Consider the following 21,056-nt stretch of genomic DNA (forward strand, 5'->3'; position numbering starts at 1 on the left):
AAATTTCACTGCCATATTATTTTTATTCTTATGAAATGCTTAAAGGGTTAACAAACATCCCAAATGCTGTTTTGAATAATTTGAGGGGTGCAGTTTTGAAAATGGGGTAATTTATGGGGGTTTCTATTATACAGGCCTTTATAATTACTTTCAGAACTGAAGTGGTCCCTAAAAAATTGGTTTGGAGAATTTTCTTGTAAATCTGGAAAATTGCTGTTACACTTGTAAGCCTTGTGACGTCCAAAATAAATTAAAAGACAATCAAAATATGATGCCAATATAAAGCAGAGATATGGGAGATAATATTTATTCATGTATTTGGATGGTATGACTATCTGCCTGAAAAGCAGATAATTTCACATTTTGAAAATTGCAATTTTTTTCAAATTTCCATCAAATTTCCTAGTTTTTTTATAAATAAATGCAAAAATATTGATTAGTGTTTACCACTAACATGAAGTATAATGTGTTACAAGAAAACAATCTCAAATTCATTTGTGTAAGTTAAAGCGTCTCAAAGTTATTGCCATTTAAAGTGACACATGTCAGTTTTGAAAAAAGAGGCCTGGTCTTTAACATACTTTTGGGCCTGGTCCTTAACCGGTTAAAGATGGTAGCAAAACAGAAGGAAGATTTCAAATCACAGCTTTGATAAACAGATCATTAGGAATATTTAGTTCTAAAGGCAGTCTGTCAACCCTGCAGATAGTTTAGGGTTACCTGAATCATATGGTGTTTTCCCCTTGCGAATCGGTGCCTTCATTGCTGAGAGATTGCGGTTTTGGTCAATATCCAAATATGCTTTTTGGAGCAATGAAAACGCTGCCATTGTTGCAAAGATGTAAGTGGTAGCACTCGCATTATTCCAAAGACCTAATCTGTTTATTGCCAAAAACAGTCTAGGCAACAGAGACAACGGTTCACAAGAGCAAAACACTGGTTTGGGTGACCCTTACCTATCCATCTCCGGGACTGGGTTGATATGCTTGGTAAACATCTGTAACAAGCAGTCCTCTGTGTCTGAGGCTCATGTCACCTCCCACTAGCAAACATACTACGAAATATCACTATATAAAAGGGTTTTAGGGGTTATATTGTACATGAATTACCTCTAGATTATCTTTATTCATATGTTCTGATAACATCCATGGATAAATATTGGATGGTATGTTCAACAAGGACAATCCCTCTAAGTGGACATGGCAGCCAGATTTTGGGGTGTGAGTTATGTATGACATGTACCGAAACAGATATGGCAGCATAGACCATTTAGAGATAAAATTCGGTGGCAAATACTGACATGCTGGGCATCATTCTTGTCTTTATCTTCTGTTCCTGACAACAATTTCGATTTCTCCTCATTTTTCGGAATTGCAGGCTGATACGCCCCAGGTTCACTTGTCTGTATCATCTGTATCTTATTTTCTAGGTTAGTGCTCCCTGGTGTCATGTTCTCATTGCCAAAGCTAGTGCCCTTGGTTGTCAGCTTCACATTCCCTGTGCCCTCTGTAACCTGCTTCTCATTTCCTAAATTAGCTTCTGCTAATGTCGGTTTTTGGTTTATGAAGCCAGTGCTTACTGTAGTCTGCTCATTTCCTGTGCTGTTGTCTGTTGTTGTCTGCCCTTTTATGTTCTTCTCATTCCTTGTGCTTACGTCTTCTGTTACCTCTGTTGTCTGCACCTCACTTCGTGTGCTGTTGTTCTCTGTTACTTGCTTCCCATTTTCTGGGTTATTGTCCTCTGTTGTCTTCTGTTTATTCCCTGAGCTATTGCCATATGTTATCTGTTTCTCATACCCTTGACTTTCTTCTCCTACCTGCTTTTTATTAGCTATGCTTGTGTCTTCAGTTATCTCCTCATTCCTTGAGCTAGTGTCCTCTGTTATCTTCTTCTCATTCCTTGTGCTTGCATCCACCGTTACCTCCTTCTCATTCCTTGTGCTAGTGTCTTCAGTTATGTCCTTCTCATTCCTTGTGCTAGTGTCCTTTGTTACCTCCTTCTCATTCCTTGTGCTTGTGTCTTCAGTTATGTCCTTCTCATTCCTTGTGCTTATGTCCTTTGTTGTCTGCTTCTTATTTCCTGAGATATTTTCTTCTGTTATTTGCGTTTTTTTCACTTTTTGCCCCTTATTCTCAGGGCCGTTGCCCTCCATTATCAGCTTCTTATTCCTGGTTATATCATCTTCATAGCCTGAACTTTCGCCATGACCGATTTCATGGTCCTCTAACCTCTCCCCACCAAATGCGCCACCATCTCCAATCTCCTCCAAACTGTCTTCAATCCCAGTCTCTTGCTGGTACTGGTGAGGCTGGTATACATCATTATGGTGATGACCTGATGATCCTTTAGGGTTTGAGGTATTGTTCTCTGCAGTGATCTCATTTCCCTTATCTTGCTTGTCATGCTCTTCCTTGAGTTTGAGGTTTTGAAGCTTCTCCACAGGTCCCCAGATAAATGTCTTCTGAGAGTTGTATTTGGTCCAGGCAAAGTACACCAGCTTCCTGCGCTTTTGCTTGTCTTTCACGGTAAACATGAAATAGTCTAGTACACTCCTTTTCACATTGGGTAAGTAGTTGTTGCACAAGGTTTCCTCCAGGAAAAACTGTACCAAAGGGGCCTGCAAGTGTTCAAAGCCCAGCTCCCCTAAACACTTGAGTATTCGGGTGATCCGCAGATTGTTGTGGCTGTGACTGTGCAAAAAGAATATAATGGGAGATTTTAGTAAAAATTTTATAGTTTTATTTATGTTTACCTAGTTTTGCAGGACTCTTGGATGGTAAATGTATCTAGTTATAGCGCAGTATGGCATAGGGGTTATGTTGTTGCATACTTAGGCATATTTATAAGTTTAGGAAAGCTAGATGACAAACCTTATAGCTCATAAATAGCACAGACATAGAACATCTGACTGCCACATCTGACTTTGTCATTTGTATGCACAACCAGACTGATTTGCTATTCAGATTTCTGGGAAAGTTAGTTTACAACCATCTATGAAAACTGTAATAACAGCTATAATGGTTGTGGGCCAGCTTTCTCACACTCTTAGATATATAGCCATCTAGCATGTTTTGGTCATCACTGGCTTTCCCAGGCACAGATAAAACAAAGGTTGGGTGGCAACAAATATAACCCCCATTACAGTTCACTCAGGGGGTCGTAAGCTGGGTGGTATTGCTTCATACATATGCATTTCTACAATAGTTGGTTAGGTTAACATTATGACATGCTCCAATATTGAGAGAGAGGGATTTTATTAATCTCATCATGCCAGTCTTCTTCAAACGTATCTCATTTGGTGAACGGTTGTTTGCACCACAGATGAGCCACTCACTATGTTCATTTTCAGACATGCTCTCCAGTTTTGAGAAGCAGAACAATGCAGGGTTGGTTTATTGGGTTGGTGCATTGAATTTTGGCATTTCTGCCACTAGCACTCTCTATATTAAGTGGGATTTCTGACTCATAAAAAAAAAATTTGTTGTGTAAAAATTTTTTTTTAGTTGTGTTGCTGATATGGTCAATAAAATAAAAAAAATATTACCTATCTCTCCTAGGTCATCCTCTCCTTACAGGCACCCTAGCTGATGTCAGCAGTGATGTCCAGTTTGTGCCAGGTGACCGCTGCAGCCAGTCACAAGCTTTAGTGGTGACCTCTTCACAAACAGCAGTTTTATGCAGTCACATGCAGCTAAGGCCTGATATTGGTGAGATGTCACTGCTGACATCACCCGGGGGCCTGTAAGAAACAGAGGACCTAGGAGAGTAATTTTTTTTTTTTTTTAATCAACCCTATCAGCAGCACAACTATGGTAAATGTTTTAGAAAATAGTCAGACAACCCATTTAAGATGGTCCTAAATGCGTTGGTTTTAATAAATCCCCCCTTCCATTGTGTCTAAGTAGAGATTACAGAATAGAGACACTGATCCTTGGAGTACAGGACAATGAACACTAACACTTAGGGTAGAGAACAATGACATACTGACATTCACATGGCGGAAAATGAAGAGGAGTTCCTTTTAGTTTTCCATCTACCCGAGGCAGGATGTCAATGCAGGGCATCGGCATTCAGTTGTTGTTTTTATTCGCAGCTGATTAGGCCCAGATGAATGGGCCTAGACAGCAGGGCACGGCATCTGCGGCAATATTGAGCAGATTGCTTATTTTACGGTGGAATCCGCCCCTAAGTCAGCATCAAATTCCTACATATGAATGGCACCTTACAGTACAGAACACACTCTAGGAAAGCTAGGTGGATGTAAGCAAACCTCACTTGTTTAAATTACGAAATCTTTCCTTCCAATTCTTCGCCCGGGACACTTTTCCGGTCTCCTCATCCAGCAGTAGAATGCCATAAAACCCCAACATGATCTTGTAAGAATTAAGGAACCTCTTCATGACATCTTGATCTGCCTTCATTTTCTAGAACAGAGGTGAACATTATGTACACCCGGTACATTACATACATGGCCCCTATAAGTACGGCCCATATATTAGAAGCACAGTCCATAGAGTGTATTTATAATCTATACATTATGTATTTGGCCCATACATTTTAATTATGGTCTGTACATTATAAACAGAGTCTACTTATACTGATTCTTGGTAAATTATAAACATACAATTCTGTAGAATTTAAACATGGTTTGCACATTATAAATACACTCTGTGCATTATCAACACAATGAAAGGTAATTAACCCTTGTATGCTAGTTTTATGTAGATGACACATCTTGGACACGTGGTCCATTTTTGTGCCAGAGATGTGCTACACTGGTTCCCCACTTGCCACTTTTTAGGAAAGTGGGCATAGACCGAGGAAGGCTAGGGCAGAGATGCCTTAGCCAAACAAATTTAATGTAACTCGCACTAGAATGTATTATGCTTACTTATACAATTCATCACATTCCACAGCGCTTTACATTAGTTGTCAGTCACTATGAGTAAAAGTGATCTTACATCCTTCTTTACCTTAATTTCTCTGGCGGTCAGCGGTGTGGCATATGGGTTCACACCACGCTCTCTCAGTGGAAACAGCCTGTTAATAACAACAACTATTACAAAAACCAGTGTATGAAAATAGAGCTTCATTGCTCCCACCAAAGGTTAACAGCAGCAAAGATGGGCAACAAGACTGGGCAGCTGGACCTAACTGGTACTCAGATAAGTATCACTCCCCATCCTGTAACGGCACCGATAGCTCTTGCCTCGGGGCACATAACGGGAAAGCTGACTTTCTAGTGGTATATAACACCACATGTGCCTGAGGATATGAAAGGTCCTCTTTAAAGAGACATAACACCAATGTGGTCCCCCCATGAGAGGTGGCTTATTTATAAAGCAAAAGATAACTTGTCATTATCGCTTGACAGCTGATTCTGCGCTAAGGCAGGATGTTTAGTCTGAAAGGGTTGTGCAGTACTTTGAGAACATGGCTGCTTTCTTCTTCTCAGGAAGTGACATTAAGTCCTTCGGTCACATGACCATGCTGCAGCCCAATTCCATTCATTTTAACTGAAAGAAGATGGGGCATTGATGTCACTTCCTGAGGAGAAGAAAGTAGCAATGTTTTCGAAGTACTGCACAACCCCTTTAAAGGGGTATTCCCACCTCACATACTCAGCAGTCTTCACTCCTGTAAAATCTTCTTTCTTCCTGGTTTCTTGCATCATTTGGTGGGCGGGGTTTCACACGCAACCTGTCATTCAGCTCCGCCCCCAAATTCACGTGTAGCTCCGCCCACCTATATTGGACTATGAAGTACAGGCAACAGCAACTCCATTCTGTGTTACATACAGAGACTGCCTGTCTCTGCCATAATGAATACAATTGTATTAGCTAGCCTGATAACTGGGAGAACAGAAGAAATGCAAGCAGCTCCTCTCCTCTATCTGATAACAGGAAGCTAGGTCACGTGGTGTAGATACAGGAATAGCTAGATACACAGGCTCGCTCCCGTGCACTTAGCCCCTCCTCCCTCCCCCCTGAGAGCAGCAGATACATCACTTGACTCATGAGCAGCTAAGTCAGGGCTGTGGCCACAAAGAATTGAATAAAGTAAGATAGTGGACAAACAAAGCAGCTTTGCTGAAGCAGTGTATTTAGGAAAAGTCTTACAACCACATTAACAAGCAGTATAGATAGGATCCTTGTGATGGGACAACCCCTTTAAGACTAAACATCCTGCCCTAGTATAGCACCAAGTCCTGCACAACCCCTTTAAATGGAGTCTATCATCTCACTCAGGCATACTTTACTCTCACCACTGTATTATGAAGCAAATTAATTATGCAAATATAGCAAGTGGTGCACTGGGGGCGGGCCTTCAACTCCCTTGAGTACTGCTTTTGTTGATCCTCCCACTGCTATGATATCACCCATTCTACTTTAGCAGCAGGGGCAAGGCTAAAGGCCTGCCCCCAGTGCACCTCATGTGCATAAAACTTCAAAGCTGTTTTTCTTCAAATCTGAAACAGTGGCATACACAACAAAGGTATATTCTTTATTTATTACTCTGCTCTGTAATGTAGTGCTGGAGCTGAATATGCTTGGGGGAGTTGAGTAGACACTTTTAAATGAAAACATTTCTTAAGAACCCTCTGTTTAGTTAGTGGAGTGAAACTGTAAACTGAGCAGCTTGGATCCAGGCTAATACCTCTGGACAGGAGTAATATATATGCTGTTGGTGATTTTTTTTTCTGGGTCTGAATACAATTTTGACAAACCATCAGTTTTGTCAGTTTTTAGTCTGTGAAGGTTTTAGCCTCTGGATGTATACAAGAATGTTCCCTACTTACTGACAGCAAGCAAAGATCTTGAAAATTAAAGGGGTTGTCCCACCTCAAGGATCCTATATATACTGGTAGCTTACATAAATTGAATATTTTTCATAAATATATTGCTTTACAAATGCTGCTTTGTTTGCCTGCTATGTGAACTTATTCCTGCCATTGTTTACACAGGGTTGCTATAACCAGAGACCTATAGGACAAGTGACATCACTCACTCACTGCTCTTGCTGGCAGGATAATCCGTTCAGCTAATTGCAGTTTGCTGATAAAGCCAAGTCTGTTATCTCTCTATATAAACACACAGTTAACACTCCATTCTGTACAAGCATCTGCATATTACCTCATCTGCATAAGTATTGTGATACTTCTCAGGCCTGTTCAGCAAGGGGGGGGGGGGAGAATATAGGAAGTGAGAAGAAGAGACAGCATGCAAATTTCTGATACACTGAGATGGGGAAACCCCTTTATGTGGAACTCAAACACACTTAGACTTTGTATTGTACAGTGAGACTTAGCCCTGTAAATTATCCCACACCTACAATTTTACAGAATCTTACCACTGAATGAAGGAGTGATTTTCTTCAAGTTCAATATAGTCTTCACTCCAGCACTGATGAAATTCTTCTATCGTTACCCCTGTATTTGGTGAAATGGATTGATCACTGTGGTCACTATTGATGTAACAGTTATTAATCATTAGACAGCCAAGCTGAGCAAGCAGAGCTTCAGTGTAAAGCATGTTGGAGGGAAAGTTCAGCAGCCTGAGTCTCATATCAGACAGGAGCTGGATTTCAGACTACCTTAGGCTCCAAGTCATAACACAGTTAAATTGGAGCAAATATATTTAAATGATTCCTTATTGGCATTTCTGGAAAGCTGGGTGACAACAAAAATGGTCATCATAACATCTAACGCTGTCAGCTATGCCATCGTTTCCATAAAACAGCAGATCTGCACAGCTATACAGTCAGCTATACATTTATAAATACCTGGCAAGTCTGCCAATCAGAAGTCTCAAAAAGCTGGATGATTTTTCCCCAGTTTATAGTAAGCTATTTTCATAGATGTATAAGTTTCTGGGAAAGCTGGGTGACAATATCATTGTCATTACATTTAGGCTTAAACTAAACCGTAAGATAGAGGGGGTGAAGAGATCATATATATTATATATATATATATATATATATATATATATATATATATATATATATATCTTATTATTATTATTATTATATGCCAAAAATATACTGATAGGCAGATTGGCTTCCTGTAAAGCAAACGACTCTTGTGGGATGAGTTTCTGTATGGCAACCACTAAGCACATTACTCCTTATATTACGGAGTCTTGAAAAGTTTGTTAATATTTTGCTCTGCTGTACTGACCGTTAGGCTGAAATTCAATCTTGTTCTGGTAGAATTCCAGGTTCGACATATATTGCTGATGTACCTATGAAAATAAAATGTACTTCAAGTAGATATCACTGCAAACGCTGGTTGTTACCAATGCTTACAGGATTGATTCTCACAAATTTAGTCAATCAAAATAATACACAAGTTTTGTTGGGTTTTTTTTGTTGTTTTTTTAAAGGTGTGTATATAGCTTCTCCAAACTGGGCAAATTCTCCCATATACATCACTGTGAAACATCAGCTCCTTTGGGGACATTTACCTGGTAATTGTCATCATTCGGTTCACCATACCCATGTCTGTAGTTCTGCATATCTCTTGCTGCTCTGCTCCCATACATGCGCTGAAAGATAAGAACCAAAAAAAAACAAAAACTTACTGTTAAAATCATAATTTCCAACTTTTTTGTTACTAGGTTGCATCTTAGTTATATCAGTTTGGCACCAGGCTGTACCTTTCATTGAAATGCTTAGTACCTTTATGAAGAAGGAGATTCTCTGGCTAAGTGTATGTGGGCTGTTATGTAGAAGCACAGTAAAACAGTGCTATGGGCAGAAACTAAAAGATTTTCCAAAAAAAGAGCAGGGAGAGCTCTCATGAAAGCTCTTTCTTTTGAGTTTTTGTATGGAGTACATCTGCTTGCTAGCATTGACTTCTTACAGTTGAGAGTTTTTAATAATGTATTCAGTCTAGGCAGGGCTAGCCTTAGGTTAGGTGGTGGTGTGTGTGGAATCCTCTTTACATTTCATCCCTATACTCAAGTCTAGCACCCAGCTCGTGATCTGTGTTTGGCCAATTACTTGGGGACCCCCCGAACGGAATACTGAACATATTAAAAAGTGGTGAGCAATGAAAGCACACGGACCCCATAGACTATAATGGGATTCGTGTGTTGTCCGCGCGAGTTATGCAGAGAGGAAAATAGTTCTTGAAGTACTTTTCTCTCCACATGACTTGTGTGGACACAGTGCGGAAAACACATAGACCCAATTATAGTCTATGTGGTCTGTTCGCTTTTATTGCTCACCGCTTTTTAATGCATTCGGTATTCTGTTCGGGGGGTGTGTGGGGGGGGGGTCCCCAAGCAGACTCCCTGAATGTAATAATGAACAAAGATGTGAACCAAACCTTAGTTCACATCTGCGTTCAGTATTCTGTTCGGGGAGTTTGCTTGTGGACCTCCTGAACGAAAACCTACGGTCAGAACAGCCAAATTTATTACAAAGAGGGCCATCTAGTAATAAAATATAAACCATGCTGTGTAGGTTTTTTAACATGGATTCCTATGTGCGACTAATATCACTATTTGGCATCTGTCACAAGCATCTGTTTATTTCCCTGGGGGCTTTCCCTGTGTTTTACTGTGAGAAGCAGGGTGTATGCTTTAGGGTATGTACCTGAGACTGTGATTTCTTCTTTTTTGGGGGCTCCGACTCCTCATCTTCCCAGGTGGAGTCAAATTCCGAATTCCAGCCTGCTGCATCCCAGAAAGACATACTGAGGAGATCACAGAACTCTTAAAACCCTGCAACTGGTGAAGAAAACGTATATATTATATGATAGGGCAAAAAGTGCAATTTTTTTTTTTTACCTGAATTTTTGTTTTGAATTTGTTTTGAAACCATCCACAGGAAATAGTGATCATTCTTCTTGCAAATGACCAGGCCAGCAGATCTGAAGGACAGCACTGCTTACTGGCAAACAGAGTAAATGCTTCCTTTACGTTAACCTTCTGTACACAGAGAACACATTATTCCCTTTGTACATTGAGTTGGCACCATTTTATAGAGTGTAACAACAATAAATGATAAACAAATAGGTGCAAGCATTCTTAAATAAAATAAAAAATAAAAGCTCTATGCTGAAGTACCCAAGATCGCAGTTATTCTCAAACAACGGCAAGATAAGAATAAGAATTATTGGCTGTAATTTACACATCTCCACTCTAGAAGCGACCAGATACATATACAGGGAGCATGCAGAGTTTGGTGGGGAAGTTGAGCAGAGTAGGATGAGCTGCAAGCTGCACAGAGGAGAAGAATGGATCTTATTCTCTTTAGAAATGCTGTCCATGTTATCACCTATCCTATCAATCAGACAATACGCAGTATTTTTGCTCTCTGATTATTTGCATAGAGGGGTAATGTACAACCCCTCTGAGCCTAATCATGCCATTTATTGACAACGTGACCCAAATGTTTACCAATGTGCAGATCGCACGGCCAAAAGATTGCAACAAACACTTAAAAAACTAACAAAGTTTACATTTGAAACTTTCCCTATCCTGTCTGTATCTGACCTTTATAGAATAAAATATGCTGACTGCCCGCTTTTCTAGCGACATCCATTACAAGAGATGAACATCAAATATATTTTTGACAGGCGGAAAAAGATCTATTAGTAAAAGTCAGGTTCTGGAAATTTCGGGCTAATGCCCCACACAGTGAGCCACAGCAAAAAAAAAAAAAAAAACACTGCAGGAAAAAACACAGCAGAAACGCATCACATTTTTACCTGCAGCACTTTTCACAGAAAGGGTGCATTCACACTGAGTAAACGCTAGCTTATTCTGAACGTAAAACACGTTCAGAATAAGCGGCGTCTAAAGCAGCTCCATTCATTTCTATGGGAGCGGGGATACGAGCGCTCCCCATAGAAATGAATGGGCTGCTTCTTTCACTCCGTGCAGTCCCATTGAAGTGAATGGGGAGTGCCGGCGTGTACGCTCCGGCATGAGCAGAGCTTGCCGTATACGCCGGCACTCCCCATTCACTTCAATGGGACTGCACGGAGTGAAAGAAGCAGCCCATTCATTTCTATGGGGAGCGCTCGTATCCCCGCTCCCATAGAAATGAATGGAGCTGCTTTAGACGCCGCTTATTCTGAACGTGTTTTACGTTCAGAATAAGCTAGCGTTTACTCAGTGTGAATTCACCCAAAGTCTGCAGACTTCTTGCTTCCATTATACCTATAGGGAAACTGCCAGCGTTTCTGGAGGTATAAATGACATGCTGCAATTTACAAAGCCGCAAAGGTTTTGGAAATCACAGGGTTTCCACTGCGCATATTTTTCTGCAATGTGTATGGGATTTGCTAATTATACCTGTGGGGAATCCATGGGCGTTTCTGTAGGTATAATTGACATGCTGCGATTTCCAAAACCGTGCTGATTTTGGAAATCGCAGAGTGTCCGCACCATGGTTTTTACCGCAAAGTGGGCATGAGATTCACTAGAATCCCATCCACTTTTCCCTGACTGTAAAATGTCACTATTTTTTTCCGTGGCATCATGGCGTTTACACCATGTGGGGCCCCGGCCTTAAAGAGTTTTCACAGTAGGTTGTACTCTAGCTTTTTTTTCTTGCTTTATCATTTAAAAGTCACAAATCTGCAATAATGTCAAAGTATACAAAATCAGGAAAAAGATTGTTTAAGTCGATTTTACATTCGGGAGCCAAAAAATGAGGGCTGGTAGGCCTATGAAAACTTTAATGTCAGACATATTGGTTATCACACAAATTTTCTAGGCTTTTGAACGGCAAATTTCCATACTTGTTTAGCAATTGAGTATAAGGTGGATTGCACACCACTTTGTGGTAGCTGCCAGCTGTGAATGAACGGTACGCGTGGAATATGGAAGCTGCGGGAGCAGAGCCACAAAATCGGACAGGAATAGGACCCAATCCATATTTTATGGCCTGGACTGCCGGTTTGTACGCAGGACCGTGTAATTCACAGTCATGTGCATGGGCCCACAGAAACAAATGGGTCAGTGTGTTAGGGTGCATCCAGACTACGTAACGCCGGGCGTGTATGAGAGCCGTACACGCCGGCATTACGGCAGACTGCCGAACACTTCCCATTCACTTCAATGGGAGCGCTCGTAACAGCGGCGTTTACGAGCGCTCCCATTGAAGTGAATGGGAAGTGTTCGGCAGTCTGCCGTAATGCCGGCGTGTACGGCTCTCATACACGCCCGGCGTTACGTAGTCTGAATGCACCCTTAGGGTGCATGCACACTACGTAACGCCGAGCGTGTATGAGAGCCGTACACGCCGGCGTTACAGCAGGGCTGCCAAACACTTCCCATTCACTTCAATGGGAACGCTCGTAACAGCGGCGTTTACGAGTGCTCCCATTGAAGTGAATGGGAAGTGTTCGGCAGCCCTGCTGTAACGCCGGCGTGTACGGCTCTCATACACGCCCGGCGTTACGTAGTGTGCATGCACCCTTATTCGGGAAAAACACAGATAGCACACTGACCTAGAACACGGTCATGTGCAAGGGGCTTGACAGGATAGAGTTGAAACATTCATATGGAGACACATTAGCTTTAATGGTGGCAATATTGTTTTTTACCCTACATTCCTAAACAAATCTGCTTAACAGTATTACCTTTATGAGGTGAGGTGGATGGATCATTCATAACTAGATTAGTTTCCAATTCAGGAATCTGGGAAAGCTGGGTGACAACTGTATGGCCTTATTCACATTCCAGTGTTTTGGACAGTGATTTAGGTCAGTGATTATCTGCCCAAACCAGGAACAGGTTAACAACAGAACAGGTCCGAATCTTTCCATTACCTCTGTGTAGTCACCACTCCTGGGTTTGGCTCACGGTTACTGTTGAGAATCACCCTGATGTGTGAATAAGCCCTATGAGAGCTTTAGTGTTAGCCATATTGTTTTCACACAGTTTTTGAGAAAGGAATACAAGGACGCTTTTCTGTATAAATCTATTAGGAATCATTAGAAAGAATCTCGCCCGTATTACTACTTCCTCTTTGACCTGCAGTGAGTAATGTTACCAAATGAAGCAGAGCTGAGTTTGTCCAGGCCACAACCCCTGTCATATGACAAGGTGTTATCTATGGTATTACATAGGACTGCAGGTATATGGACTCTATTATTATAACTTCGAGCATTCACAACCTGCACTAGAAGTTAGATCTTTCTGTATAGTGCTGTGTACTTACCCCTGTTATAGGACGATGAGGAATTGTGAGCTTCTCTCTGCAGATAAGGAAACTGACATGAAACTTTTACCCTGTTTCAGACTAACTTGAGTTTCACTTTCTATTTCTGAGAATCCCTTATTCCACACCCATTAAAGAGACCGCACTGCCAGGACACATGATATAGGTGTAACACACATGTACAGGAAATGTCTGCCTAAACTGTAACTAATGCAAGTACCAGTATCTGTTACCGTATTTGTCATGTGGACATCAGATGTAGACCCCAGCGCAGGGGAATTACTAGGTTATCTATGGATATAATGGGGACAAGTCCTGTGGGACACATCACCAGCAAATGTGGGGCATCTGTGGCAGGCACTAGGAGAAGAACTGACATTGTCACCCATTGCAACCAATCACAGCGCAGCTTTCAAATTTTAACATCACGATAACAAATTAAAGCTGTGCTGTGATAGGTTGTTAAAGGGATATTCCAGCTCTGGAGACCCTGGATGATTTTCCAGGAGTCTTCTGATTTCTTTTCTTCTTTCTCCTGATCGGAGTCTGGCTGCTCGTCTATCCTTTTTTATTTTTCTCCCCTTTCCTCTTCTTTCTTCTCCCTATTTGGTCTTCCCCATCCGTTTGTGTCCTGGTCTTGTTTGTCATTAGTGGCTTTATCTGGTTGTTGTCTCCCCATTCCCTTTTTTGTTCTTGTTTTTTATTATTGCCTTTTGCACTGATGGGCCCATTTTGGCCCTCTTTTGCCTTCTTATTTTATCTGCCTCTGCAATGTTTATATTGTGTCATACGATATTGGTGGAGGGCATCCCCCTTGCCCCCTCATGCTACTTAGGGCCTGCATGCCCTTTTCGATACGCTCATTGTTTGTGTTCTGTTCTTATGTTATAAAACCCGCTTATACATAAAGGGATATTCCAGTACATTTCTTGTAACACACAAGAAGGCCTAAAATAACAAACAGTATATACTGACCTCTCCGTTTACCTGGGAATCCAGCAGAGAGTCTCTTGGGCCAGGCTGTTGACCTCTGGTTTGCTCATGCGGGCATCAGTGACTGAGTGATGCTCAGCGCTTGTCCACAGGCATAATGTCAGCAAAGACTGGGGACCTGAACAGAGACTTCGCGCTAGATGCATGGCCGGGCAGACAGATGAGTATATAATCTTTGTTAATTTAGGTCTCCTTATGTTTTAAAAATGTACTGGTACGCCCCTTTAAGGCAGCTTCCCCTGTGATAGATATCTCAGGCACTGATTTGGCATCAGGAGCATAGGTCTTATTATAGCCTGGGACTGGCTAAATCTGTATATAGTACTGGGTGTCTCTTCCTTATGAAAGAGATGTTATGGTTTAGTTGTATTTCCAGACAATGGCTTATAGGTGGGATAGATTTCTAGCATCATTTACTGGAGGGGTCAATGGGTCGTCCCCTGAATGCTACGACTGTGACCCCTTTTTGGGAAAGTGGCAAGAGCGGCACAAAAAGTTGAAATTTTTTGCCCCAAAAACCTATAAACCTCTGGTTTATTGTTATAGTATAAGGTTGGTTACACACAGGCCCAGATTTACTAAATATTCACCAGATTTATCACAGTGGCTGATGCTGTAATGATAAATCAGGTGTATCTTTAGACTAACTAGTCCTTTGGTCCTTTTCAAATACCCCTTAGTGAGAATATGTCCCAACATAGTCCCTCCAAAGTAGCACTCAGTAATAAATGAGCCTTTCTTACTAATTATGTAATGGCCCCCTTATTGCCCCCACACTCAATACAATGCCCCAGTAGTATAGTGTCCCCACATGTAGTAAAATGACCCCTTCAGTACTCACATTTAATATAATGTTCTCAAAATGTACAATAATGATCCCCCTCAGTGCCCCCACATATAATAAAATGGACCTTATGTGGTTTTGGAAATCGCAGCATATCACTTATACCTATGGAAATGCTGGCAGTTTCCCTATAGGTTATAACTGAAGCAGAAAGTCCACAGAGGAAACGCTGTGAAAAGTGCTACAGGAAAAACTGTGATGAGGTGCTGCCAGGGTATTTCCTGCAGTGCTTTTTTTGCTTGGGACTAAAGATGAGCGAGTACTGTTCGGATCAGCCGATCCGAACAGCACGCTCGCATAGAAATGAATGGATGTAGCCGGCACGCGGGGGGCTAAGCGGCCGGCCGACGTCAAAGCGGAAGTACCAGGTGCGTCCATTCATTTCTATGGAGCGTGCTGTTCGGATCGGCTGATCTGAACAGTACTCGCTCATCTCTACTTGGGACGCTACGTGGGGCCTTAGCCTTACATTGCCCTTGAATGTTTCTGAAAGGGAACATAATGAAAGGCATGGTGTGGGCTATCAGTTTTATCATTTGCCTGATACTGTCTGCAGTTGCCCTATAAATGCCTGCAATGTCCCAGAGATGGCTGCCATGGATGCCCTACAAATGGTTGCGTTGTCCCTCATAGTGTCTGTTCTCATTATATTAGCAAAGTCCAGCTTATGCACCTGCCAGGAGTGAAGTCAGCACCTGAAACCTGGGCTGGGCATACTGGGCTCAAGGTGGCCCGCTTCTCAGCTGAGAACTGAAAACATCAGTTTAATGAACCAAACAGGTTTATAGCCAGTCTCTTCCCTTGCTAAACTTACTGTTGTCCCTCCGCAACCCCTGTCTGCTAATGTCTCCCGTCTCTGACCTCTGATCCCTCTCTGTTGTTTTCCCGCAATTGACCTATACAGACACTGGATAGCTGTTATACCTGTATAAGTGGCCGCAACTAAGTGATAGATAATGACATTGAAAGTTTTAATCATGTTACTTTGTTAAAGTTTATAATTCAGTCAACTGGACATTTTCACCCTTGTTACATAGGTGTCTAATGCTAGTGAATGTGAGTATGTTTAGTTGTCAGGATGAATCGTTACCACAAATGTCCAATGTAAAGCATGAATGATAAATCTCTGTGTACTCCATTATAAGTCTGGTGGGTAAAGGTGGTGTCTGCCCTGGGACTTGTGGTGCTTCACCCTTGTTCCACAGCTGTCTAGTGTTAGTGAATGTGTGTATATCTGTAATTGTCTGCAGGAATCATTTCCACAAATGTACAGTGTAAAAACATGAAATGAGACAAAGGGTCACAGTGTGTGTGTGAACTGAGACTAACTGTGGTGTTGGTTTTGTTTTGTTTTTTATTTGCATTAAAGGCTCATTAAAAAAGTGAATTGTGACTACAATGAATGTTTTATATACAGTATATGCGGTAAGTGTGGTGATGTACATATCCAACCAATACTTACAGTGCTGTACGAGTAAGGCTAGGCTTACACTTTTCAGTTTGTTGTTATGACAGAATGACGGAGGCAGACGGTTCAACTGCCTTTTGCAACCACAACCATTCACTGCAATGTTAAAAACAAGATGGCATCTTTCTTATTCATTATTGTTTTAAGCAGAAGATAAAGTCTAAGCAGAAAAACCTTCCCACAAAATCCTTTTCTCATTGCATTCATTGGGGGTCACAGCACCATGGTATAGACCTGGCCACTAGGAGGCAGACACTAGGAATAGCAAAAGATGTAGGCACTGCCTCCATGCTATACCCCTCCACAGACACTGTGCTAGTCAGCTTGTACCACAATACTGTAGTAGGAGAGAGACCCAAAAAAAAAAAAAGAACAAAGAATCACAGAACCACAAAAATGTCCTGAACCTGAACATGTCCGGACATTTGCAGTCGGCGCTTTTGGATGCAGAGGCAGTCAGAAAAAGAAAATTGGAGGCATCGCTGGAGAGTTTTCAGACAGTACAGGAGATGCCCCCGGTGCTGTCTGAAAACTAATTTACAAATGGAAGAAACAAGATATTTCTCAGGAACGGCGGCGCAGATCAGAATAATAAAGGTAAGAGAAGAATAGCTTTTCTTAAGGCTATTTCAACGTGGATTTAGTTAAAAAAGGGAATTCTAATTATGGAATCCCTTTAAAAACTGACTAGCACAGAGTCTGTGGACCTCTAAATAGGTATAGCCTGGAGGCGGAGCAGAAATCATTTGCCATTCCTAGTGTCAGGCTCCTAATGGCCAGGTCTACGCCATGGTGCTGTGTCCCCCAATGAAATAAGAAAGAAAAGCATATATTATCTGTATGAATTCCAGCACTAACTCGATTCCACAGGATAGGTCATCAGTATGTAATCTGTGGAGGGTCCAACACCCCGACCACACAAAGACGGGGTGCCGGAAGCTGCCAGTGAAGCATGTGCAGTGCTGCTCCTATTCAAAGAATAAGAATTGTGCTGCAATTCCCTCAAAGCAACACTACGGAGAGGACAGGGCTGCTACGCTATTACTTAAAGGGGTTGTAATAGCGTAGTAGCCCTAACCTAAACACTCCCCCCCCCACCACACACACACTTTCTAAATAATTGCATAATGTAGCAAAAATGTATATTTATCCATATCCCTGAGGCGGTCATGTGACCATCCCAGGGACATTTTCTGATTATCTGATGACGTTCTGATTGCCTGTTTCCTGAAACGGAACATTACCGATATTACCTCCACCCCATTATACTTATCTGTCTTCCTTTCGGACTTCTGTCTGTGGGGACGGTTCCTCTTCTGTGACGTCTCCCAGCATGTGTGCAGGCCGGAGGAGCCTCCCGCGCCTGTGCAGTAGAAATAAAGTGCAGCACCTGGACTATTGCGCACACATCGGCATAGTCAAAGAACAGAAGGAGCTGTCCCCACAGAAGGAAGTCTGAAAGGTAGACAGGTAAGTATGATGAGGCGGGGGGAATTGGGTTGAGTTACTTGGGAAGGGCTAGCAGTGGACAGAGATATTCAGACAGGAAGGGGGTGTGAGGGAGGAGTAGGGAGTGAGAGGGAGGTAGTGTGTGTCAGCCTACAACTACCATAATGCATTTCATGAGCTAAGACAGCAGGAAGCTACAGCATGCAAACAAATACAGAAGATGCTAAGTACTCCTAGAGAAACCCAGAAATCACTCAAAACACTGCTAAAGGGGTGCACATGGGTGCATTTATTAACCCATGAATAGCACTAACAGACCTTTTTTTAAAAAAAATATATATATTTTTTGCACGGAAAGCCCCCCAAAGAGGACCTTTCATGGGTTTGGGCACAGGCAGTTCTATATAGTTCTGTACAGCGCGATAGGCGCTGCTGTGGAGAAGGACGTTCCTGACAAACTGTCAGGAACGCCCTTCTGACTGTAAAGAGCTATGGTAACGGCACTGCTAGCTCTTTACCCAGGGCAAAGATCGGGAAAACCGACAGTGCGCTGAATTCAGTGCACTGTCGGCTTTCCAGCAGTATATAGAACTACCTGTGCCCAAACCCATGAAAGGTCCTCTTCAATAAGAGCAGCTGCAATGGCTTATGCAGAGACTGTTGTAACAGCTGATCTGTAAGGGATAGGCACTGGCCCCTGCACAGAGTTCTCTTTACATATGATGTATGTCCACATGACAGACTTTAACTAATATTGTTGGTTTCAGATACAGTGTAGGGGTAAACCATTCTCAATCCACCCTGCATGCCACCTCTATATCATCTATCTAGGCAGCACTGTGCCTTTAAAGGGGTTGTCCCATCACAAGGATCCTATCTATACTGCTTGTTAATGTGGATGTAAGACTTTTCCTAAATACATTGCTTCAGCAAAACTGCTTTGTTTGTCCACTATCTTACTTTATTCAATTCTTTGTGGCCACAGTCCTGACTTAGCTGCTCATGAGTCAAGTGATGTATCTGCTGCTCTCAGGGGGGAGGGAGGAGGGGCTAAGTGCACGGGAGCGAGCCTGTGTATCTAGCTATTCCTGTGTCTACACCACGTGACCTAGCTTCCTGCTCTCAGATAGGGGAGAGGAGCTGCTTTCATTTCTTCTGTTCTCCCAGTTATCAGGCTAGCTAATTCAATTGTGTTCATTATGGCAGAGACAGGCAGTGTCTGTATGTAACACAGAATGGAGTTGCTGCTGCCTGTACTTCATAGTCCAATATGGGTGGGCGGAGCTACACGTGAATTTGGGGGCGGAGCTAAACGGCAGCTTGCCTGTGAAACCCCGCCCACCATGGTGCACCATGGTGCAAAATTCTTAAGCACAAAAATGCACATGAAGGGTGGGAAATCTTCCGTAGGGAAATCATTAAAGCACAGGAACTAACAATACCTAGAAGGAAGAAAAATGAGAAGCACCTAAAAGTATCAGGATGGATGACCAAAAAATTACATAACCTGCTAAAAAGGAAAAAGGAAACATACAAAAAGTGGAAGATGGGAACTATACCTAAGGAAGAGTACACAGCAGTCTGCAGACTCTGCAAGACAAGCATCAAAGGAGCTAAGGCTGAACACGAATTGAAGCTTGCAAAAGAGGCAAAGAGTAAGGTAAAAGGATTTTGGGGATATGTTAAAAGCAAAAGAAAAGTGAAGGAGACCATTGGAGTCCTGAAGAATGACAAAGGAGAAACAGTTAACATGGTGGAACAGCAGGTGGAGCTACTAAATTCATATTTTGTATCCGTCTTCTCCCAAGAAACTAATGGAAATATCGACATTAATGGTGATGGAGATGAGGGGAAGGAGGACTCCAAGCTGACTATAAGCGAAGGTCTGGTAAGAGAGCACTTAGCCAAGTTACAGGAAACCAAGTCCCCAGGACCAGATGATTTACACCCTAGAGTCCTGAAAGAGATAGCAGAGGAAATAACAGAACCCCTTGCTATAATCTTCGGTAAGTCATGGGAAACAGGAGTGGTCCCTTTAGATTGGAAAAGGGCAAATGTTGTCCCCATCTACAAAAAGGGGAAAAGGGACGATCCAGGAAATTACAGGCCGGTAAGTCTGACCTCGATAGCAGGAAAAATCTTTGAGCAAATTGTCAAAGAACATTTACTTCGGTACCTGGATAGGAAGGCATTAATTAACCAGAGCCAGCACGGCTTTATGACCAATAAATCTTGTCAGACTAACCTGATTTCCTTCTACAACAAAATCACTGAATGGTTGGACCAAGGGAATGCCGTGGACATAGTATATCTTGACTTCAGTAAGGCATTTGATAAAGTATCACATAACCTTCTTATTGAAAAAATGATTAAGTATGGCTTTGACAAAAAATCAGTTAGGTGGATTCACAACTGGCTTAATGATCGGGCACAACGAGTAATACTAAATGGCTACACATCCAACTGGAAGAAAGTCAAAAGCTGGGTGCCGCAGGGCTCTGTTCTGGGCCCAGTACTTTTTAATATCTTTATAAATGATCTGGACGATGGAATTATTGGGGAACTCATAAAATTTGCAGATGATACGAAGATAGGAGGAATAGCCAACACTAGAGAGGAGAGAGAGTGTATTCAAAAGGACTTAGACACACTGGAACAATGGGCTGAGGCGAACAAAATGGTATTTAACAGGGACAAATGCAAAGTTCTACATCTGGGTAACAGAAATGTAAAAAACATATATAGTATGGGAGGAATAGAACTAAGTGATAGCATAGGGGAAAAGGACTTGGACATAATAGTAGATCACAAATTCAACATGAGCCAACAGTGCGGTGCTGCTGCAAAAAAGGCTAATAAAATTCTGGGATGTATTAAGACAAGCATTGAATCTAGATCAAGAGAGGTCATTATTCCGCTGTACTCTTCCCTGGTCAGACCACACCTGGAATACTGTGTACAGTTCTGGGCGCCTCAATTCAAGAAAGACATCGATATATTGGAGCAAGTCCAGAGAAGAGCAACCAAAATGGTGGAAGGTCTGCAAACCACGTCCTATGAGGAGCGGCTAAAAGAACTGGGATTGTTTAGTTTGCAGAAGAGAAGGCTGAGGGGAGATTTAATAGC

The 21,056-nt window shown here is 42.1% G+C and overlaps 1 protein-coding gene across 1 annotated transcript in view; it reads right to left on the reverse strand.

Annotated features, from left to right (window-relative positions):
• Nucleotides 1–519: 519 nt before the first annotated feature.
• Nucleotides 520–21,056, reverse strand: part of LOC142210031 (uncharacterized) — a 44,062-nt gene continuing 23,525 nt past the window's right edge. The window contains exon 8 of the mRNA XM_075279060.1: nt 520–2,690. Coding sequence (XP_075135161.1) covers nt 1,226–2,690 — 1,465 coding nt within the window. The 3' untranslated portion in view covers nt 520–1,225. The remainder of the gene's footprint in view (nt 2,691–21,056) is intronic.

This window comes from Leptodactylus fuscus, chromosome 6 (genome assembly GCF_031893055.1).
Source record: "Leptodactylus fuscus isolate aLepFus1 chromosome 6, aLepFus1.hap2, whole genome shotgun sequence".
NCBI lineage: Eukaryota > Metazoa > Chordata > Amphibia > Anura > Leptodactylidae > Leptodactylus > Leptodactylus fuscus.